General features: G+C 42.4%; 2 protein-coding genes across 4 annotated transcripts; one reads left to right on the plus strand and one right to left on the minus strand.

The window, feature by feature from the left end:
• Window positions 1–1,503: 1,503 nt before the first annotated feature.
• On the minus strand, window positions 1,504–5,875 carry LOC129122956 (interferon-induced protein with tetratricopeptide repeats 5-like). Its single transcript, XM_054637095.2, has 2 exons — window positions 5,692–5,875; window positions 1,504–3,539 (listed from the first exon to the last, which is right to left on the minus strand). Exons 1-2 carry the CDS (start codon window positions 5,694–5,696, stop codon window positions 2,111–2,113), a joined length of 1,434 nt encoding a protein of 477 aa, XP_054493070.1. The 5' UTR covers window positions 5,697–5,875; the 3' UTR covers window positions 1,504–2,110.
• A 2,894-nt stretch (window positions 5,876–8,769) lies between these two features.
• On the plus strand, window positions 8,770–21,935 carry LOC129122961 (lysosomal acid lipase/cholesteryl ester hydrolase). Of its 3 annotated transcripts, none has more exons than XM_054637104.2 (9): window positions 10,121–10,361; window positions 11,771–11,891; window positions 14,881–15,079; window positions 15,373–15,482; window positions 16,110–16,246; window positions 17,680–17,826; window positions 18,137–18,208; window positions 19,237–19,308; window positions 20,076–21,935. In XM_054637104.2, exons 1-9 carry the CDS (start codon window positions 10,257–10,259, stop codon window positions 20,313–20,315), a joined length of 1,203 nt encoding a protein of 400 aa, XP_054493079.1. In that variant the 5' UTR covers window positions 10,121–10,256; the 3' UTR covers window positions 20,316–21,935. The 3 variants fall into 3 exon arrangements, with proteins under 3 accessions (XP_077039194.1, XP_054493079.1, XP_077039196.1); XM_077183081.1 differs by lacking the exon at window positions 10,121–10,361 and adding an exon at window positions 10,403–11,247; XM_077183079.1 differs by lacking the exons at window positions 14,881–15,079; window positions 15,373–15,482; window positions 16,110–16,246; ... (2 more) ...; window positions 19,237–19,308; window positions 20,076–21,935 and having other exon boundaries at window positions 8,770–10,361.
• Window positions 21,936–23,297: the final 1,362 nt, after the last annotated feature.

Consider the following 23,297-nt stretch of genomic DNA (forward strand, 5'->3'; position numbering starts at 1 on the left):
GAATCTGGCAGGTGGCTGGGAAACAAGGGTGGATTTTGCTCCAGCTGGTTCTTAGGAAGAAGGTGTTTGCAATTATGTACACTTCATTGCTTTTGCTCATGTTATGAAAGATTCTCTGGAGAGCTGAGAAGGAAGAGGTTTATTGTTATTTTGTGATCTGGCATCGGTGTTTTGCACTCCTTCATGGCTTGTCATCCTGTCTGTATGGGGGTGCTGTTGTGGGTGCAGGAATGCTCCAGGATGGCTAGAAATTAAAGTGCACATCCTTCTTGATGGGCTCTGTCACCAGTTTGCTTCATGCTACACTAGTGGCTAGGGCTCAGAAGCATTTTGGAAGTAGAGCATTAGTTTTCCCTGAGGACTATGCACTATCAAACACAGGGACACTACTGGGAAATCAGAAAAGGATAGTACAAACAATAGAAAAATTTAGTTGGACAGCTGAAGACTTTTGGCATTTCAGTGCTTTCTTCCAACTATATAGACTCTATGGGCAACTGTAGAGGCTCAAAGTCCTGCCACTGAAATGACAGCACCTTAACCTCCGAGGAGCAGAAACAAGTGAGGGGAAACATCCCTCTTATGTTAGGGTGAGAAAAGCCTCCCTCCCATGGGCCTCTGCAGGCACATGTTAATATTTCCAGTTTCATTGGCTCTCCCAGTTGTTCCACCCCCATTCAGCCCCAGTTCACCATATATGTATATCCCCTAGAATGTTCTCCCCTTTCTCAATCCCTATTGGCCCCAGTTTGCTGCAGTGTTCTGCCCCTGTTATCCTACTGGTTCCCCTAGTTTGCTGCCCCTCCCCTGCACCACTTGTCCCTGTTCCCATTGGTCCTCAGCCCTCAGAGCCACCCCTTTCCCCCCCGTATTTAACCCTGTACCTTCCACCCTCTTCTGTCTCCATCTGTGGACCTTCTTGGGAGCAGTAAACAGTGTTTGGATCTCCAAACAAAGACCTGTACTTTGCCTTTCTTTGTTAGCTTTTCTGCAAGTGTGCTCCAGGCCCCAAAAGCGCGAGTTGCTCTCTGAGACTTGTTGAAGTGTGCTGCTTCAGGCACCCACCCTTTTTTCCACATGCCCCTTGTGCTCCCCTGCCCTGCTCTGTGGCACTCACCCAACTCTGCTCTGGCTGTGCTCTCCCCTTCATGTCCAGTTCAGGTAATTTCTTGTGTGTGTTTGCTATCCCTGGCTTTTTTGACAAGCATGGCCATAGCCATCTATTTGGCATCTCATCCTTCCTTCCTCTCCAGATGTTGTGGTTCCTGATAGGGTGTTTTGGGTAAACTAGACAGATGTTGTTTTGTGCACAGTTTAATTTTTTTGTGCAATGCCCCTGGAGCCAGTTATGCTGAGAGGTCAGGGAAAATAAATATGAAAGGCTCCTCAGCCTTTCATAGCCTACCAAAACTTTATCCTTCTTACTTTTTGGAATGGCTATTTCACTTTACTTAATCTACTAACATGAAGGCCGGTCATCAGAAAGATAGCCAGAAGCAACAGTCAACAGATTAAACAGACTTTAGTAGTTCACAACAATAGTACACATTTTGTAAGCTTTCCAGTGGACTAGCTAAACAGTATTTTTTTTTCATAATTAAACAGCATACGAGGTAGTAAACTGAACAAGCCTTCAACAAAAGTTTCTTCTACAAAAGATATTTTTGAAAAAAAAGCTTCAGAAATTCTATTTGTGTATAAGCATGCCTTCAACTATACAGACAAAATACTACTGTATTATTCCCTTATCTTTTTCTCAGTAGAAGGTAATATCTGATTTCAGCATGGAAGCTCTGTGTTCTACAGACTATCACTTAAATCCAACATTTATACACATGTTAGCATTGAAGACTAAGTTAGATTAGCTATAAATATATTTTTTATATTTTATAGTTAGCCAAGCATGCTCTCTGTTAGTGAATGAACAAATCAACAATTGTTGTCTGCAGTTTTTACATTATGAGCAGAAAGTGATGCCACCTGTGTTCCATTTGGTCATAATGTCTACCTTCAAAAGAAAAACAAACAACAAAAAAGGTTTTAAAAGTCTGTTGAAGCCTCCTTGGTTTGGGGGATATTTTGGTACACAGGATTTTTGTGAGCTTTAGCTTTAGATGGAAAGTCGTAGCTCAGTTAATGCATTCAGATATTCTTCATTGTTAGGATCCAAAGCAATGGCTTCCTCATAGCATTCAATCGCTTCTTGTTTCTTACCATTTAGTTTATGAACGAGTCCAAGTGTACCAATAACAGTGGCATCTCCTAAACCACTCTCAATTTTCTGTTTCAATAATGTCTCCACAGCTTCACTGGACCTTTTTCTTGGATAGGAATCCATTTCCAGTTTCAGACATTCTATGTAATATTTAATGGCTTTTGATTCTGATTTCATGTGGAATTGCTGAAAATGGCCATAACTGAAGTAGATGTCTTGTTTATCATCACAGGCTAGATCATTCCTCTGAAGCACTTTCTGATACGTCTCTTCTGCTTCTTCATACCTCTTGTCTATTGCGTATGTGTTTGCTAGGTCACTATAGGCAGAAAAAAATACTGGCTTTTTGTCAATCGCTGTTTTAAAATGAAAAATGGCAAGCTCGATGAGATTCTCCATTGCCTCTCTAGGGGGGTATCTTGTCTTTTTCAGCTGAAGTACCTCGGATCTGTAGCAGAGTCCTAGTTGGTGATGCAGAACGACAGACTGTGGCGTCAGTGTTAGGGCCTTCTTCAAAATCTCCACTGCCTTCTTCACTTTTCCTTCCTTTCTGTAAAAATTAGCAGCATGTCGCAGGAAAACAGGAAAGTCAGGGGTTTTCTGCAGTCCTTCTTCAATGTACCTCTCCCCTTCATTAGCTCGGTGTAATCGCTGAAGCTCCAATGCAAGCAGTGCCACAACGGTGGTGTCTGCTGGGTTCAGCTCCACTGCCCGCTTCAGGGCCTCAAGGGATCGCCTCCTCTCCCCACCATACCTCTGAACGTTACCTTCCAAGCGATACATTGCAGTTGCATAGCCAGCACTAAAATCTGAGTTATTGGGCTCACTCCTCAGAGCATTTTCAAAGCAATTCATTGCCCTCTCAAAGTAGGTCCTCCCAAAACGTAATAATGCCCATCCTTGCTCAGCGTAGATCTCTGGAAGCTCAATCTTCCCATGAGCAGTACTTGAAAGCTTTTTGCAGCTGTTTTCCACTTTGCTTACATAAGTTTGAGCTTCTTCATATCTCTGCATGTGGTAATAGATCCAGGCATAGTTCCCCCAGGTAACAAGACTTCTCCTTTCAATTTCATCTGGATGATGTTTTTGAATAGCTTCTTCAGCTTTTTTGAGACTTCTCAGGGCTTCCTCATATGAATTCTTTAGGTAATTTACATAGGAGAGTAAATTATAATCTCTAATCTCATATTTTGCCAAAAACTTGATATGATTAAGTATTGTTTCCTCTAGGGCCTCAAGACTTACATACTTCTTCTGCAAAGTCCATGTAAAATGACATTCTAACTGCAACAGGGAAGTCTTCAAGGAATCCTTGGAAATGGTGCTAGAAGAAATCAAAGAAAAAGTTGTTTATATCCCATTTAGTTTTTGCTATTCTTATTTTTAAGCCAGGCATGATGTACTTTAAAGGCAGGCAATACCTCACTTGGTGCACTTGGTCCACAATACTTCAAACAAGCCAAAGCTGTAGGGAGACCTGGGTACAAAGTGCTGAATAGTGATTTTAGTAATTCTTCTTGCGAGTGTATGATGGCACCTCTTACACAGAAACAGATGTTGCTGTGGATGTTAAAATGGAGGGCTGGTCTCTGTAGTAAAGCTGGCACACCCCTGGGCCTCAGGAACATACTTCCTGTGCTGGGAACAATTGCTGAAGCCTACCCAAAAGATGTCATCACTTAAAATTCCCTTAAACTATAAATAATAGTTTATATTAAAACTATATTAAACTATAATAATAAATATAAACAATGTGATTTACTCAATTTCCTAAACCTTTGTACATGTTATGGTTTGTATTATAAATATAATTCTGGATTTCCTGCATTTTTAAATCCTTGTATGTTAGATCATAGCACCATTCTTATGTAATGGTTATATTGATTATATGGCTACTGTATCCAGGAATTGGGTCCCATGTCTCACCAGCCTCTCCAGTTGCTGGCACTTGGATGTACAGCCCATGAGTAAGTAACCCCATTCCACTTGCTGGTGCAAAGCACACACTCACTCACTAACCCTGTGGCTCCTCAGATGCTGGCTCTGGATGCCTAGTGGCTGGTCAGGGAGCTTCTCTCTCTCCCCAGGTGCCTCATCCCTAGACACACGCACTCACACACCCTTATTAACATACTACTGGTCCTTAACACTCCCGTGTCCCTGGTGTGGTTTGAGCCCAGCTGGCAGCTAAGCAAGATGCTGCTGCTCACTCATCTCCCCCTGCCCCCCACTAGTGGAACAGGGAGGAGAATCGAAAGTGAAAATTGTAGGTTAAGATCAGAATTTAATAATTTTTATTAACTTAAAATAAAATATAGTTATAGTAAATATTAATAATTATGACAAAAGGAAAAAATAAAACTCAAAGAAAAACAAGTGGTGCACAGTACAATTGCTCACTACCTGCTGTCTGATGCCAGACTGCACCCCAACCAGTCCCTGCACCCCAACCAGTCCCCTTCCAAGTCACTCCCTCAGTTTATATACTGGGCATAATGTTCTCTGGTGTGGAATATCCCTTTGGTCAGTTCAGATCACCTGCCCCAGGTGTGCTCTCTCCAGTTTTTTTGTGCACCTCCTCAATGGCAAAGCATGAGACACAGAAAAGTCCTTGACTAGGATAAACACAACCACAATCAAATTGTGAGTGTGCTATACACATAATTGGCATAATGAAACCAGAACACTGTACCAGCTACTGAGAAGAAATTAACTCTATACCAGATGAAATCAGGACAATCCCAGCTTTTTCTTCCCAAATGTGGAGCCACCAGGGCAGGGTGTTATTTGGGTTTCCCCTGCTGCCATTGCCTACCTGTGTCCCTGTGTGGGTGCACAAACTGGCCTTTGTCACACAATCAAGGGGACGTTTTTAAAACACAGATGTGACATTTTAGTCTACATTGTGATTTCCCTTAATTAAAAAAGGATTGACACACAATTCTATTACTGAGGCTTCTCCGTCAAGTCTTCCTTTCTTAGAAACACTTCCTTGCTGTCCCTTCTGCAACTCCTAGCAGGTGTAAGAGCCTGTGGAGCACAGCATGTGCTGCTGCTCAACTGCACAATCAAATCTTTGGGTAAAAAAAGGACTGAGTGGAAAGACTGCAAAATTATGAGGAGGCAAATCAAGGAGGAATCACAAACACAGGTTTGAGAGACAGATTATACCTCTTTGGCTGGGCACCAGCTGCCCCTGCTACAGCCGGGATTTCATCCCCACACTGCATGCACAAAAATTTCTGACTTTCTGTTCTACTCACAGAGACTTAACCTCATTAGAGAAGCAGTAACATGACAACGTTCAAGAGCATCCTTATTTTATTTTGGCTCTTCTCTAAATATTCTGTAAAATATTTTCTGGTTTTAGATGCTCAAAGTCTCTCACTGCTTACATTTATATAAATAATAAGCATTATTTTCCTGTGGCATAGAGGAAAAAAAACCATCTTTCAGAGACTGGATTGCTTTCTTACCTCATGGTTTTCTTTCTCCGCTCACTTGTCTTCAGATAGCCCCAAAGCTAAAGGAGTGCTGCCCACTGTTGTTGTGCCTTCTATTTATTTGGTCTAGCACTCATGAGCTGTGACGAAATTACTGGGAACAAGAAAGTGAAACTCAGCTTTTCCGTTGGTGTGCCGAAGCAGAATAATCAGCCTGCAGCTGAGGAAATGAAACTAAGTCTCTAAGCTGCACTGTTTCAGCCTGGCTCTGTGCCATGTATTACTTTGTGTTGTGGAGAATGTGGCAGCAGCTCCTTAATGCTCCCAGCGTTTACTGTGTTCAAAGGCAGAGACATCCACGATAAAGAGAATATTTCAGGCTAGTGGGGGCTGACCTGGTTATCCTGCATAGGCTAGGCAAGGGTCCTTTGCCCCTGGTGCCTCTGCTGATGCATCTTTGCACAATTCAGTGCCATGCTGTAGGCTTCTGTTTTATTGGTGTTGTGTCACCCACGTAACACACACACAAACAAACCCTTATCTCCCCTCTCTGCACTCCTTCATCCCGTGCCTCCACACCATGAAGTCTCTGCTGCTGTACCAGGTCTGTGTTTTTCTCCACTATGCCATTGTCTAAGAGTACTAAGTGTCCCATCTGCAGGAAATGTTTCCTGCTGCTCTCTACATAAACCCACAACTATCCTTTCACAAATCACATTAGACAGAGGCAGTCAGTTTGAGAAACTGCTGTCACAGGTGTGCCAAGCAAAACAAAGCTGAAGACAGGTCAGGACAAGGTCAGACTGAGAAGACCTGGCAAGCCTTGCTCCCCAGGCCATGCAAAGCCATTGCAAAGCTTACAGCCTGATGCTGGCAAGAGCAATGCCTGCTACAGGCTACACACCTGGCAACAGAGATGGGAATGGCCTGGGGTCTGGAGGATCTATGAACAAACAACTCATTGATGTTTAGTTTAAAAAAATTAAAAATGCAGACCCGGCTCTGTAACTTGACTTTGGGAATAACAAAGAGAACCAAGAAACAGGTCATAACATAAATAAATGGCACTATATAGAGTAAATTCAGATGTAACCTGAAGCTGCAGACTAGGGAAGAAAAAGAAAGGTCTAAAATTGTGTTACACAATTTATAAAAATTACTCAAACTAGATCTGGTGAGAGGAAGAAGAAACCACAACCCTCAGCATGGCGGCAGAGATGTTAGTACCTGATAACTGTTATTTTCCCTAATTCTCTTCTTCCCTTCTTTTCTCTCCTTTCCGCCTTCCACTCTTTCCCTCCTTTAAAAAACCCAGCAAACCAGTCTTACATATTAGAACTTCTGGTTTCTACAAAAATTTGGAGAGCCTGTGTAACACAAAAACATCGCCCCCACCCCCGCCTTGTGTCTTAAGTGTCTGTGTGTGGCTTGTGTGTTTGTGTGTGTCTGTGGAGGGGCTGTTGGAGATGATGTTTCAGAGCTCAAGATAAAGGTTAGTGCAGCTCCTAAAGGAGTGCTGCCCACTGCTGTTGTGCCTTCCATTTATTTGGTCCAGTACTCATATGGTCTGTGATGAAATTACTGGGAAAAAGAAAGTGAAACTCAGCTTTTCCCCAGATGTGCCGAAGCAGAATAGTCAGAATCTTGAATGCTCTGAGTAGCATTCAAGATTCTAGCAATCAGATATTTGATAGGTGATGAAAAGATGCAGAGAATTAAGAAAGAAAAAGGGTATCTACACAAATCTATGTATTTTATGGAAAATAAAGGTTGTAGGTAGTTACAGGGCAAAAAAGTGTTTGAAAGGTTATTGCAATGCCAAAACCAAATGTGGAGACTAATGATTTACTATGCTATAAGTATGGGTTTCTTGTCTCTGCTTCTGTCCCAGGCATCTATTTTCCTTGGTGCATGGCTTGGTACATGTGGGAAAATGCAGGCATCTTCCTTCTGCAATGCAGAAGTTTGCCCTAGTTTCCTTAATTTTTTTACTAATTTATTTGCATCTATATGCTATGGTTTGACACAAATGCCTATTAAATAAAGTACATGCAGCAAAGCGCTTAAATCAGAGTAAGTAAGAGAACAGTTATGCAGAGCCTTTCTGCAGCCATCTCTGTAACTTGCTGGGCACTGCACAGGAAAATTCAGAAATCTTTCTACAGCTCTGCTGCTTTCACTTCAGAGCAAGCTGTAGCTGGGCTGACTGCTCTCAGGAAGAGCTGCACTGCATAGCAGCAAATGCAGAAGCTTCTTGAAAAACATTACTGGAAATGGGCTGGGAACAACAAATGCGTTTGTATTTAATAAAAAGTCTTTGGTTACTGGAGTGATCTGTACATCCAGAAGAATAAGAAATGTCTTCAAACATATCTACACATTTTATGAGAGAAAATTCAAATCTGGATGTTTCCTTGGAGCTGAAATGAATACATGCTGACAAAGAAGTCCCCCTGGAAGCATCAGGTCAGCCAAACAATTGCCTGAAATGTAGTTTTCCTTTTTTACAATAATGTAAATTAACTATACCATAGTATACTAGTTAATTACAGGGTCCCTTAACATACCCTATTTTATACTGGTTCCCATTTAGTCTAGGTTAGCATATAATTACTATGTTTGACAGCAGCAATTGTGGCATTTTATAATTTGGGTTTTCCCTTAGCAGGGAAGAATAACCTTTAATTAATTCGACAAAAAACTCAAGTGAATCACTGAGCAATAATTCTCCCACCCAAGTTCTTTAAAATCAAACAGTTTTAAGAAATAACAGCCAGAAATGCAGAGGATCATATAGTATCTCTGTATCTAGTGACATCTGCATATCAAAACACGGGGATGCTATGAAAACTTTTATGATTTTTCAATTAAAATCTTAGTGCTTTCTAAATAAACAGAAGCGTTTCTGTTCTGGACACCCTCTTGCTGTATCACTACATATTTAGTATCAGCTTTATGTGTTATTCTATGGATATTACTCCACAATAATGGACAGAGAACAGAATATTTATTTTAAAGGATTGAATTTGGTCCAAGTTTTTGCAAGCCCGGTCACACATCCCCTGACCACAGACACGCTTCTCCGGGAAATTACAGCGGTGCAATGCAGTGCCTGCCAATCACGCCGCAGAGCATGAACATGACACAGGTTTGCAGGAAGCCGTGATGGTGACCCTGCACGCATGGAAGCCCATTTGTATAAGGCTGGATATGTTTAGACAATGCTCGAAGATGACGGATGGTGATGTGTGTGTGCAGGAGCAGCAGTGGCTGCTGTCGGGCCCCTGGAAGCACGGGCGGTGCCGAGGCGCAGGTGCCCTGCCCCGGGGGCACGCCGGGGATGCTGCTCCGGCACGGGGAGCGCCGGGCGGCCCCGCCGCCCTCCTCACTGCTGCCGCTGCGGCTCTGTGCACGGAGCACAACGCAGACCCTGGCACCTCCTCACTGCTGCGGCTCTGTGCACGGAGCACAACGCTGACCCTGGCACCTCTTCACTGCTGCCGCTGCGGCTCTGTGCACGGAGCACAACGCAGACCCTGGCACCTCCTCACTGCTGCCGCTGCGGCTCTGTGCACGGAGCACAACGCAGACCCTGGCACCTCCTCACTGCTGCCGCTGCGGCTCTGTGCACGGAGCACAACGCAGACCCTGGCACCTCCTCACTGCTGCCGCTGCGGCTCTGTGCACGGAGCACAACGCAGACCCTGGCACCTCCTCGCTGCTGCCGCTCTGTGCACGGAGCACAACGCAGACCCTGGCACCTCCTCACTGCTGCCGCTCTGTGCACGGAGCACAACGCAGACCCTGGCACCTCCTCACTGCTGCCGCTGCGGCTCTGTGCACGGAGCACAACGCAGACCCTGGCACCTCCTCACTGCTGCGGCTCTGTGCACGGAGCACAACGCAGACCCTGGCACCTCCTCACTGCTGCCGCTGCCGCTCTGTGCACGGAGCACAACGCAGACCCTGGCACCTCCTCACTGCTGCGGCTCTGTGCACGGAGCACAACGCAGACCCTGGCACCTCCTCACTGCTGCCGCTCTGTGCATGGAGCCCGCTGCGGAGCACAATGCGGACCCTGCAGGGGGGCCCCGCCGTCCTCCTCGCTGCTGCCGCTGCCGCTCTGTGCACGGAGCCCGCTGCGGAGCACAATGCGGACCCTGGCAGGGCGGCATCGTGCGGGCTCCGAAGGCGGAGCAAATGCAGAAGACGAAGCGGGCAGAGAAGCAAATTCACGGGCGCCGTTCTGGAGGCTTCACGGCTTCTGGAAATGGAGCCCGGGGGCCGGGAGGATTCACACAGCATTGCTGCGGAAGCGCTGAATCACGCCGGGCCGGGCGGCCAAGGCCGCGCCGCGGCGGCACCGCCGATAGGGCCGCGCCGTGTGGGCTGAGCCCAGCCCGGCCCGGCAGCGCCGCCCCCGCCGCTCCCTCCGCGCTGCGACCCGCGGGGCACGCCCGGCCCGGCCCGGCTGCGCCGCTGCTCCCGCCCATGTCACCGAGGGGTGGCACAAAAGCCTCGCCCGGGCCCGCTCGCAGCCGCTGTAGCGCCGCGTTCTGCTCGGCCGCCGTGTCCCGGCTCTTTCTCGTAGGACGAGGATGCGGGGCCTGCTGCTCGCTGCTTTCCTGCTGCAGAGCATCGGCGGCTCGGGCGCGTTCGCCGCAGGGAGGAGGAATGTGGACCCCGAAACGAACATGAACATCGTGAGTGGCGCGGCCGCGGCCAGGAGTGCCCCAGCCCTGTGTGCGGCGGGGCTGGGCGGGCTGGGCAGCGCGGGGAGAGCCCCGGCGGCTTCAGCCACCTGCCAGCGGCCAGCCCGCTGCTGCAGCCGCGCACACACAAGGGTTACACGTCCTCTTTCTCTACTCCTCCTTCCCTGTCCTCTTGGCCCGCTGTTCCCTATATTTGTTCTTTCTCTCACATTTTTTCGCCTCTTTGCGACTGTCTTTCGGAACCGCTATAAAAGCCGATGTTCGTGGAGCGCGGTGAAGTTCCCAGCACCATGCGCCTGGGTTCTTACCCACGACTGCTTTTCTCCCCATTTGGGATTTACCCTCTTAACTTTGTTTTCCTTCTGCTGCAGTAGCTAACTCCTTAAATATTTCCAGTTGGTAGCCGATATTCGTTTCTCTTTCCTCTGCCCTGTCTAAACTGTGCCAATTTTTCACATGTGGGAGAAGATGCTTCAAGATAGAAATGCTTAAGGTGTATAAGAAAAGAAGTGCTTGGATCATGTATATATAGTTTAAAGGTCTGAAGATAATAATTTAGTCTAAGACTAATAGCATTGGAATAACCGCCTTAAAATCGCTTTGGAATGTTAACGTCACTGTGAATAATTAAAGACATATTTAAAAGAAATAGCATGCTTAATTAAGTTCTTCTCCTCTTCCTTGCCCAGCACTCTTAGAGAAGAACTCGGATCATATCTTGCATTTCTTAGATTTTCTCAAGGCATGGTTGGTGTCATAAAACCAATGACAGCAAGTTCATTGCCCTAGTGGAGCTGCATCAAAACAAAATAACATAAAGCCCAAGACATAAACGATGAGAAATTAAACCTGATAATGAAACCAAAGCATTTAACAGGTGTGAGGATTTTTATTATTATTTTCCTGTTTTTTTTGACACCAAACTCACTTAAAAACTCTGCACTGGGCATAAATTTTGAGGAGAAAGTAAGAAATGACACATCCTTCTCTCCTGTATACTGCAGTGGTGCCAGTGACTCTCTTCTGTCTTCACTTGTATGTTACTTGTTTTCTTGAGAGCAGACAGTTTCAATTTTTGTCTGACAAATCTGGCTCTTGGTGTTCTGCCCTGTTACCATAATCTCCTTTTAAAGACTACATCTTATTTCTCACTGTAAGCACCATGTGGCTGGGACAGTCTAGGGAATCCTTACAGATTCCTAGCATTCAGTCTGGCTAGTTCCTGAGTTGTTCTGGGATGTCTTATTAAGAAAATCTGCCTGATAGGCAGATGGCATATTACTACCAGACCCTTTAATTACACATTCCAGTCTTCAGAAGAAACCCAGGGTACTTTGCATTTGTTGGTGGACTGAGGAGCCTGGCAGTCTGGTTCCAAGAGGTTTCTTTTCTCTCCTCAGAGTGAAATTATTATCTTCAGAGGATACCCTAGTGAGGAATATGAAGTGACAACAGAAGATGGATATATTCTTTCCATTAACAGAATACCTTATGGAAGAAAAGGCCATGAAGGAAGCAAAGGTAAGATTTATGTCTGTTTGGAAAAAGAAAAAATGAAAATGCTGTCTTTGCATTATAAAACTTTTGTTCTTCTTCTGTAACAATCCAGAAGAAGATTAAGGACTACTGTGGTTTAAGACCATGGAGGAGATGCAGGGGTTGCACAGCTGAGGAGGTGGGGGATAGAGAGAATAGTGGTAGTGTAAGCTCAAAATTACAAGGAAGCAATATGGGCAAAGGCTTTGGTGAGGACTGAATGATAGAATGCTTTAAAAATGAGACAGATGTGAAGAAGAGAGACCCATACCTTTTGACTTGCTATCCTCATACACTCTGTATAGAATTAACAATGTCTGTGCAGTGGCTGAATTTGTTATCAGTCTTGCCACTATGCCTTATAAAAGCTCCTACAGCCATTCATAAAACAGCAGCCCATTTGCATAGAAGTTACATGTTCTAAGGATTGCCTCAGAATACTTCAGACTGAAAAAATCCCAGGATTACAGGTAAAAACATGAAGCTCCCAAAAGAAATTTATGATTGTCCTATAGCCTTGGGTGTGAACGAGACCTGTGGAAAAACCCTCTCCCCTGTCAAAGGCCAAGCAACAGCCTTCCTGAGCTTATCTGTTGGTTGTGTAGGAGTTAGGATGTTTGCACTGTCTGTTGTCTTTCACAAGGAATGTGTAAAGATCAGTGCATGGACGAGCCCTGTCAAAACTGGCAGGTGTCTTTGTATTTAATTTCAGAGATGCCCACAGGAAAAAGGCTGCCTTTGTACCTGCTGATTTTGTTGAATCCTTCATTGATGACATAAGTAAACAGAAGTTTCCTGACTTCTGGAATTCTCCACATACCCCTTGCCACGCCCTCGACCCCAAGTTCATGTTTTGCAGAGTGCTTTAATTTAAGAAAACAAGGATTACTGACCACATTTGTGGAAGTGTGAGCTTCTGGGAGAATGAAGATTTCAAAGTTCATGTTGATCTTAAGTTTTTATAGACTTGGTATCTTTCCTCAGGAAGATACCAATGATGTGTTACTGCTGACTAAGCATATATATGCCGTATTTTTCTTTTGCAATACCTGCAAAATGTGAATAGAATTCCTTGGAATTATGTATCACATGATGTTTTGGAACAAAGCCCACCATTCTTCAGGGAAAAAAGAAAGGAAATGTACAGAGAACCTAAAAGCAAAACATCAAGGATTTTTTGTTTTACTTGTGAAAAACCCTAAAACAACTGCATAACATGGGTAAGAAGGGTGTGGAAGTAAATCTGTCTTCAGCTTGTTGGGTCTGTAATGAAGAGGACAAAATGTTGTATGCAGAGAGCGTAGTTTAAGGACTCCCCTTTTTATTTCCCCTCTGGGGTTTTTAGGATCATAGGTGATAGAAAATCATTATTATTATCCAAGTCAGTTTGTCATATGATTGTGCAGGTCATGTGGAGATCTGGTGACTGCTTGGTAAAGTGTAAAAAGGAACTGGCAGATATGGAGGTTAATGAGAGCAGAATTAAAGCATTAAGGCAGTTAAACAGTTTTCCCCTTCCAATGTTACGAAACAAGCAATAGCAGCTTGAGGAGAGCCTGTTCTTCAAAAATTCACAAGTTGGTTGATCTGAGTTTAGAAAAAGGGAAGAAGGTGTCAATGGAAAGTGGAACATTACTGAAAACATATTCAGTGTGAGGCTTGACAGTCCTGTTTATAAGACAATAAAGGGTTAGTGCAGCAGAGTAAACAGTTGTGCAGAACTGTACTGTCACCAGTGCCAGTTGGGCACTGCTGGGCACTTGTTCTGCTTGCCTGGACAGTATGCCATGTGGGCTTTTTAACAAAGTGGGAAAAGCAGGCACTCAAAAGTTCCTTGCCACAGTATAAAGATTTCCAGGAAAGGGGAGCATTGTTAATTCGGAATATGAAACTTGCAGCAAACATTTATGGACATGACCTGTGATAGACAATATAGGTGACTGGGAGTTATGATTTATCTGTTTCTGCTGAAAGATCCAAGTCTAAAATTATCAATGGAGGAAGTACTGTGTAAGTCTGTATCATGGCAGAGTGATGTGTCACTGGAGGAGGTAAATTCCTGAGTAATCCCTGGCATCGAGCTAGTTGTCATGTTACCTGTTTTCAGTTTTCAGAGCAGAAGTAAAAGCCAAAACACCTCTGCTACTGTGAGAACCAGAGACAGGTCTTCGTATTTTTTGAAGGCCTTTTTTCTCCTAAGGGATTAGATGGTAATTGATTTTCTCTGTGTAGAAGCAGGAACTTGCAATTTTTAAATCTGTATTCCACATAGAGGTGCCATTTCCCTTTTCAGGATGGGGAAGTCAAGAAAGTCTTCTTAAATTCTGCCTGGGTCTTAACTGTGGTTCTTATAACTAGTTAAATTAGGGGAGAAAGTCCTCTGAAACACAGATTCCTTTGTTGGCTATTGAACCGCTCTTCAGGTTCTGCCAGAGTTTTGGTGATGGAAGGGTGTTGCACAGAGATAATATCAGCACCAGCTGCAGAGATTTCCACAGCTCAGCACAGTGGTTTGGCACTGGAAAACAAAGACCTCAGTAACAAATACATGGGAATGCCTTCCCCATGTGTGGGGGCAGAGAAAAGTTTATAAGTATTAAAACTGCTACTGTGTTTGGACCACTTTTCTGAGTCTGTGAGCTTGAAACAATTGTAAGGGTACCTGTATTTTTCTTGTAACTCCTGCTTTTCTCATGTTTATTTATTGCACACTTGTCTGTTTTGAACTTCAAGTTATAAAACTAAGAAGTTGCTAGTTCAAAACTCTTAATGATAAAAAGTAGCTTTTGGTGGAAAAGCATGTGATTTCATGGCACTCTGACCATTATACAAATTGCTGTTCTTATAGATTAAGTCAAGTAGATAAAATACTCAAGTGCAAACCTAAAACAGACTTTCAACAGCTCACTTGAATTATTCTTGCGTATGCAATGCCTAATGAACAGGAATCTATCAAAACCACTTTCTTTTTCAGGTCCAAGGCCTGCTGTGTTTCTGCAGCATGGTTTGCTTGCAGATGCCAGCAACTGGATCACAAACTTGGATTACAACAGCCTTGGCTTTATGCTGGCAGATGCTGGCTATGATGTGTGGCTGGGAAACAGCAGAGGGAACACCTGGTCCAGGAAGCACACACACTTCTCAGTGAAGCAGGAAGAATTCTGGGTTTTCAGGTATCCTTGTGTTGCTATCCAGTCACATTGTGAACTGGCAGGATATTTTTTTCTGGTTACATGTGGTGTCACACATATAACCAGATGAGGGGCAGTAAAGGGGAGTTTTGAGATCAGTTTGGTGTGCTGAAACTCCTAGGTGGTCAGTAGAAAACTGAAAACTTGATCATCAGAGTTCTGATTCATCCAAAAGAAGCTTTTCTTTATGTCCACACAACGGGTCTGTGCAGAAAAGCTCTGTGCAGCTGTTCATCACTGATTTCTTCAACTGACTTTCTGTCTTTGCTTTGTAGCTTTGATGAAATGGCTAAATACGACATTCCAGCCTCAGTGGACTTTATTTTGAAGAAAACTGGCCAGGAACAAGTATTTTACATTGGCCATTCACAGGGCACCACAATGGGTATGTTCTAATAAATATGCATTTATTAGAATATATTGTGTTTGAAATGGTATCAAGTTCCACATATGTGTTTTAGTGATTAAAAACCAGGACACTTGAAAACTACTGCTTTTGGTTTTTAGTGGCTTTTTGGAATATTAGCATAAAAATGAAAAGACATGATCTTTCAGTGTTTATTTAAAAGTGGAAAGCTGTTAGACTGATAAATTGAAGTCATAGGTAGGTGGCAGTACAGCTTCTATTAAAAAAAATCAATGAATTATATGTAATAAAATTAGACTCATCAGACGCAGAGAATAAAGATTCCCATTTCCAGAATATTTTGCTGCATGTAGGGCCTGGCTCATGTGCTTTAGACCTTCTTGTAGAAGAAGGGTTAGTAAGCATTAAATTGCTTTCTGGAAGAAAGCAAGTCTTCTGAATTACTGCATTTAATTTAGGCTTTGTAGTAACTAGTTTAATTTACATTATTTAACCTAATCCTAGGTAGTGCAATATAGTTAAACTATTAATCCAAAAATACTTTTGCACACTTTCACATAGATTTTTGTAGAATTTCTACCAGGTAAAATTCTTATCTAACTCGTGTCACTGAGGTTTGTTAATTGTTCCTTATATTATTTACAGCTTTTGTTGCTTTTTCAACTTTGCCACAGCTGGCTAAGAAAATCAAAATGTTCTTTGCCTTGGCACCAGTAGCTACTGTCAAGTTTGCCACTAGCCCTCTGGTAAAATTTGGATTGTTTCCTGATGTGCTGCTCAAGGTTTGTATTTGAGTGTAAATGTTTCAAGCCAAATGAGGTATGCCCCTTTCTATCTGAAAATAGCATAGGAAAGAATGTTAATAGCTGTGGATTAGAGAGTAACATATGATAAGGATTCTGGGTCAATTTTACCATAATGATGCTATTGAAGTCAGCAGTGTCTCCTCTAGCTTTATTACTGTCTAGTGAGACAATTTGCATCAGTTTAAAGTAGTATTTTACAATTACAGCTTAATAGGTGGAACAAAATTGTTTTTCCATTTACATGTTTCTAGAATTTAAGCTAGGAAAATCATATGATTAACTAGTCACTATGTTTTAGAAGAGTTGTATAATATCTTTATACAGAATACAGGTCATGAATTGTCCATGAACTTTAACAGATTTCTTTCACAATCAACCATTTAGTATTGGAAGAGGATCCTTCAGAGAGTGATTAAGAGCAACAGCTTTATTTAGATGCTGTGAATCATCCTCTGGAGGAGTTTACCTCTTCCCCATTAACATCAAGGAGAATGAGGCAGGCTGGAATAAGTGCCTGAAGTCAGACACTGTGAACACCCTGCTGTGTGTCATTTTTAACCATCACTTTTCTTTCCACCACCCATGGAGATTCCCACACAGGGCTGTTTGTTCTGTGACATAACCCCCCCTTCTGATCCAGCCTGCACTGATTTAAAGTCTGTCTGTAGTACTAGTTCCTTGCTCTAAAGGCAGTCAACATAAAAGCAACACTAATCATTGTGATCTCCTGTTCCTTGCATAATGGACTTTGTCTAATGAGACTAGCAGCTGATCAGTCCCTTGTGCAGATGTTCAATGTTGTGCTGAGGAACTTGATTCTCACGGTGACTTGCAAAAAACTGGAGTGCAGGGAGAACCTGACAGTGACAAACTCGTGGGTCAGTCATATCTTTAAAGAACTGTGTCACTTTTAAGGAAGCTTGCAGTGGGACATTTTAAAATCCTTGAACAATTTAAAAATACCCATCAAGAGGAAGAGGTCACCCCACATCTCATGCAGCTTGTTTTTCTCTCATGGTTTGAAGAGAGGAAGTTGCAAGTACAAAGCCATTTAAAATTAGCAGGCAGAGCTTAACATACTTTAGCCTTAAACAATCTGATGACAAAAGGCTGTACAATATAACTGTAAATTGTTGAATTTAAAATTTATTGGAATTTGAGGTTAGGTTTGAAATTCTTGCAAGATTTTCCCAGTTCCCATATACTCTTGGTGGGGTTAATGTACTGCACTATTTGTAGCAGAAGCACTAACCATGACAACGCTGATAAGGAGATCATTGATTTTCATGTGAAACAGCTGTCATTGGTGGAAATGTAAATAATTACCTCAAGAGTGCTGTAGTATAAAAACTGAAAATAGGTCATTCTGTGCAATTACATGTTTGTCTTATATGTTTGTTTTTTTGTAGGACATGTTTGGAAAGAAACAATTCCTCCCTCAGAATTTCTTGCTGAAGTGGCTTGCTACCCATGTTTGCACCCACAGAATACTCGATGACCTTTGTGGCAACCTATTCTTTCTTCTATGTGGTTTTAATGAAAGAAACTTGAATATGGTGTGTTCTAGTGACTTTCTTTAATAGCTAAATTAGTATGAACGCTAACACAGTATTGACTGAATGTATAAAAATGTTTTAGGGATACCATTATTAGGTTTAAAATTCAGCTTGAGAGTTCTGTTGTTCAATGCAATTAATCCCCCAAATGTTTTAACTTCTTACCTCATCTGTATGTATGGCTCCAGTTAACTTTTGTTTATAACATTTTAAGGGGAATGGAATAGTCTGTTAGTTGTTCAGGAAGCAACAATGGGTAGAACTGGTGCCCTGTGAGGATGAGTAAACCATGTTAATGATCTTGTTGCAGAGCCGAGTGGATGTGTATTCAACACACTGCCCTGCAGGAACATCTGTACAAAACATGATCCACTGGAGCCAGGTAGGCTTTCCAGAAACTAAAGTGCCCATGACTCTGGTTTGTTTGTAGAATATTGATGTGTCTGATATTTGTGAAATAAATGCCAAAATATACGTGCAGCCTAGCCCAAGTGAAATTTGGAACTGCCAAAAGTTAGAATGGCAGCTGTATACTGCAGCTGCTTTCATGATAAGGATTTATGGTGGTTCACCCCTCTTCCCTGTTTCTTTGAAAATACTGTAACTGGAAGTACCTCAACCAACAAAAAGTACTGCAGAATAACTTACCTCAGAGGGGTGCTGTAAAGAGTATTTGTTTCCCTTTTAACAAACTCTGTTTTGGTTACAGGTTGTAGCAGCAGGTTTTCTGTTCTATTCTGTTTAGCTTCATTTTATATTTGTTAGTATATTTTGATGTTTGTCTCAGTGCACAGTTTCATGCCTGTGATGCTGTTGTGCCTGAAGCTTGGTCAGCAGACTGACAAGTGAGACATTTCCCATGGAATCAGTGGTCAGTGCTACTTGAGCTCTGGTAGCTGGATTTGGTCACCTCATCATAGGCAATGTGTTCTACTGTACACAGCTGTTCAAGGGTTGGCTCAGAAAGAAATGTGTGAAGATTTTTTTTTCCAGATCCCTGTTATATAAACTTCTGTTTCTGAAAAAAATAGTAGATGGTAAATTATGCAGATTAGGCTTGCTAAGAAAGCTCCCTGCTTTATTCATATACATTTAGATATCAAGGTAAATATTTCAGAAGAAAACATGGAGCTGCCATATCCTGGCTTTGGATACATTAGGCTGTTTTCCTTAATCTTTTTCTACCATTGCTATGAGAGAGTGTGAAATTTTAAGGGACAAAGTCTAATGGTATTGAATGTTAATGTTTTCCATTCCTGTGACACTAGGCAAAGCAGTGACACTTGTCCTTGTTAATATTTGGCATTCCACTGTTTCTTGTGTAGGTTGCCTGTTCTCCAGATGACTACACTTTTTAGCTCTTCTGATAGCAGTGTTGCAGTTCTTTGTATGTGTATTTTTTGTTTCTAGGCTGTGAGGACTGGGGAACTCAAAGCTTATGACTGGGGAAGCAAAGCTGCAAACATGGCTCACTATAACCAGGTAGACATCTTTTACATCTATAATTCTAGAGTGTCACAGAAAATAGTCCTTGGGCACTTCTCTGGGTGCTGTATTTATGCTGCATGCTAAAGAGCTGCTGGTGTTTTCCAGTAACGAGACTGGAGATCTGCTTTTTCCAAAAGAACAAAAACAGAAACCAGCTGGGACTGTAGGGCTCAGAGGTAGTCCTAAGTCAGTGTGGGGCTCACATATGGATATGAAGCTGTGGTGGCACACACTTCCTTGAGGGGAAGTCCTGCCAGTCTGGATCATGAGATCCCCCTGCACTTCTCATCATAAGGCACAGGCTGTCAGTTCATGTGTATTGTTTATCTTTAGTCTGTTTAGTCTCCACTCATTTTTGTTTTTAAATTGCTGTGTACAGTTCCAAAAATATTTTGCCCCTTATCTCTTAGTGACTGCAAAATACTGCAGTATCATACTTTCAGAGTAGCAGTCACTTCTGGCCTTAGATTAGAGTTGAAATACCTTGAATGGGATGCATTTTCACATTCTCTGAGGTCTTGCTACCCTGTTGTCTTTGTAAATTCTTCAAAACACATCTTTACTGCTGCACATGCTGTAATATTGCAGCACTCTTGCAGTTACATTTTTGGTTGAGCCAGGACTCCATCTCTAGCTGTCCAAGAGAGAAAATTAGTATCTGACACGTTCTTGCAGTTGCTAGTATGTTACACTGGCAGTGTAGGATCATACTGAAGATTTTTTTTTTTCTAATGCTTTGTTTTCACTTTCCCTCTCCTCAGTCTACTCCCCCTTTCTACAAAATAAAAGAGATGACTGTACCAACTGCAGTGTGGACTGGTGGACAGGACTGGCTGGCAGACCCAAAGGATGTTGCTATGCTGCTCACTCAGATCTCCAATTTGGTTTACCACAAAAACATTCCAGAGTGGGAACATTTGGATTTCATCTGGGGCCTTGATGCACCTTACCGCATGTATAATGAAATTATTAACATGATTAGGAAGTTATCTCTAGACTGACATGGGTATTGGTTCACCAGGAATTTGTCAGTTTTTGGAAAATACACTTTTCTGGCAATAATGCTACATTGCTTAGGAGGATGCATTTTTTAAATGCCAGCAATGACTACTAAATTGGATTAATATTTGGTTATTTTTTCTCAGTATTATTTCTCTCTCTTCACAGTATTTTGCTTATTTTGCACACAGTGGCATGGTACTCAAAACACAGCAGTAGGACCTAGCACAAAAAGAGTATGTCATGTGCACATAAATGTCTGAAAGACAAATTAGACAAGTTAGTCCATTCAGCACCTCAGGTGCTTGACACTTAGAACAAGTGTTTCACTGTGCATAAAACACAGCCATTTCTCAGTATTTGGCCATTTCTAAGTACCTTTGAGAAGTACTTCTTGTACTGCAGTGACCTATTTGGTGCTGGCACTTTACAAAGCACTTAGTAACTTTTTGCTGTGGTATTATTTTAGCCAATCACATAAAATCAGATTACTTCCCTTTTCAATATTGCCCAGAAGAACTGCAGTGAAGCCAGAGAAACCACTGTCAGTCAAAATCTCCAATTTTGGGACTGATTCATTGCTTTGATTCTTGCTTTGATGGTATCCCTGAAGCCTTCAGTGTTTCACATACCAGCTGTGGATAGAGGTTGCAATTTGCCCTGGCAGATTCCTGGAACAAGAGTAATGTTCAAACAAAACCACTTTCAGTTAACTTTGTCAATAGGTTGTGGCTTTCAAGGAGAGTGATGTAACATGCTTGTGTTTTGCACTGACACTAACTAGAAAACAAGCTCCCCCAGCCTACTGCTGGTGAGAGAAGAGCTAAAGCATTAATTCTACAGGTTGAGTGACTTAATTTCTGTGGACTTTTCCCCTTAATTATCTGCTGCATTGAAGATCTGTTTACTTCTTAACCACTTACAGGGTGCTCCCCACCATTGTGTTCAGCAACTAAATAACAGCCTGGAGAAGCCTGACAGTATTACAGCAGCTTGATTTGTCTACTTCAAACTGGGGCTAAGACCCATTTAATGGGGAAGAGGATTCACATCTGCCTCAGGGGGCTGACTTTGGAGCTCTTTCCATTGACTGTGCAGAGAACTTTGGTTTCTCTGAGATACATCAAAGTTCTGTGCCAAATGAACAATCTCCAGAGTCAGTTGCCTCAGTCCAGATGATAATTTCTGTGCCATAGTTGGATTCAACTCAGATTTCTTCAGTAATCCCAACAGGATAAAGAGCCTTTCTACATGTCATAGGAAATAATGCATTTTAAATTGAGGCAAACTTATTTTGTAAAAAAAAAAATTCAAAAAAATTCAGAAATAGACACAGGTTGTAAATTAGGACTTGTTTCTTTGGGTATTTTTTTTTATTCCTAATTGAGACTCAGGGAATTCTCAGGTGTTGTTTAGGGACGAAGTAGTTCATTGGTTCATGAGACTTTGGTCTTTTGTAAAGCACAGCCAGATATGCTTTACTTTGCTGTGCTGAAGGGAAGCTTCTGTTGGAATCCAGGGTGGCTAATTTAACAGTTGTGAGGGTATGTGGTATGGCATGAACCATGTGCATCATGTTTATTAAGTTTGAGCTCTTTCAATAAACATGAGACCTGCTTGGAGTTTGGAGTGGTGTGGTGTTTCACTTCCTGTTCCATGAATGCATGGGAATCTTTGGGACAGAATTCAGAAAGCCAAGTCTATTTTTTACAACTATTAATCCATAGAACAAGTACAGAAAAAAAGAGTACAGTAGAAAAAGTAAAATAGCTAAGCTTCTATTTTACTTTTTCCCTGTAAGAAGCTTTTTTCTAGCTTAAAAGGCCATTCTTATTTAGGTGGACTTCTCTGAGACTTTTAAGTAAGGTAATAATTGTAAATAATTACACATAGACAGAGTCATTTCTAAGCCTTCAGGTGAAGCTTCTTTTAAACCACTGACGTGGTGGAAAGCTTCTTGTATCATATTCTTAAACCTTGGGTAATTGGATTGCTTAACAGACTGTCTGGTAATCTCATAAATGGCATTTAATCACATAGTAAGGCAGGGAGCTAATCTTTGCCACAGTACACATAAACCAGCTTTTGACCTTTGTCACCTTCAATAATAAATGTGCTCAGGCTATACCTTCCTGTACATTCTGGATACTGTAGTTGTGCAGTCAAGACAGTAGAGTGTATTAAATCCTATGTGTGGCCACCTTTGTCAGCTGATGAACACCCTGTGTGCCTGGAAATAAAGCCAGAATACTGGAAGCTTTACACAAAAGCCATTATGGAGCTTCTCTGCTTCACTGGAGTAAGGGTAGTTATGGAAATTATGAGCTGCTTTAGTTCTCCGTGACTCACTAAAGTTGCAGGCCCTGTGTGACAGAAAGTTGGAGAGGTGTCATTGGGAAGAATTGTGCAAAATAAGATACCCTGAACATAGAGGAGAGAGTGAGAAGCTTGTTCTATTTAGAATCACCTGTGAGGAATTAAGAGTTCAGTGATGAAAAGTACATTTTTCTAAGCAGATCTTAAATACTGAGTGCCTGCTCTATGGACCTCTGTGTTACAGGTATGTATGTATGTGTGTGTTGTTGAAAGTTGGCTGAACACCAGCTTTGGACAGTATAAAAGTGCACTTAACTGGCTTAACAGAGGGCATGGGACACTTTCTGCTGGCTTGGTCTCAGCATTTAGTGACTGCTAGAAAGGCAGAAGAAAGTAGTCCCTGTTCAGCTGATGGATGCAAGTACATTTACAGTGTTCATTTCATCAGAAGGCCTGAGGATGGAGTGTGTGTTTGTTAGTGAAGTGTACTGAATGATGCACTAGCTCCACACAGAGCATTTTTACACTGGTTAGTGATTCCATGGCTACTGATAGCACTGATAAAAGTTTATACATCAACTCAAGCAGTATAGAAGTGCCTCAGCATAGGAAGAGGTGGTGAAACAGACCTCCTACTCTACTTGGGTCCTGCAAGAAAAACAGTTTTG

Source organism: Agelaius phoeniceus, chromosome 9 (genome assembly GCF_051311805.1).
Source record: "Agelaius phoeniceus isolate bAgePho1 chromosome 9, bAgePho1.hap1, whole genome shotgun sequence".
Lineage (NCBI taxonomy): Eukaryota > Metazoa > Chordata > Aves > Passeriformes > Icteridae > Agelaius > Agelaius phoeniceus.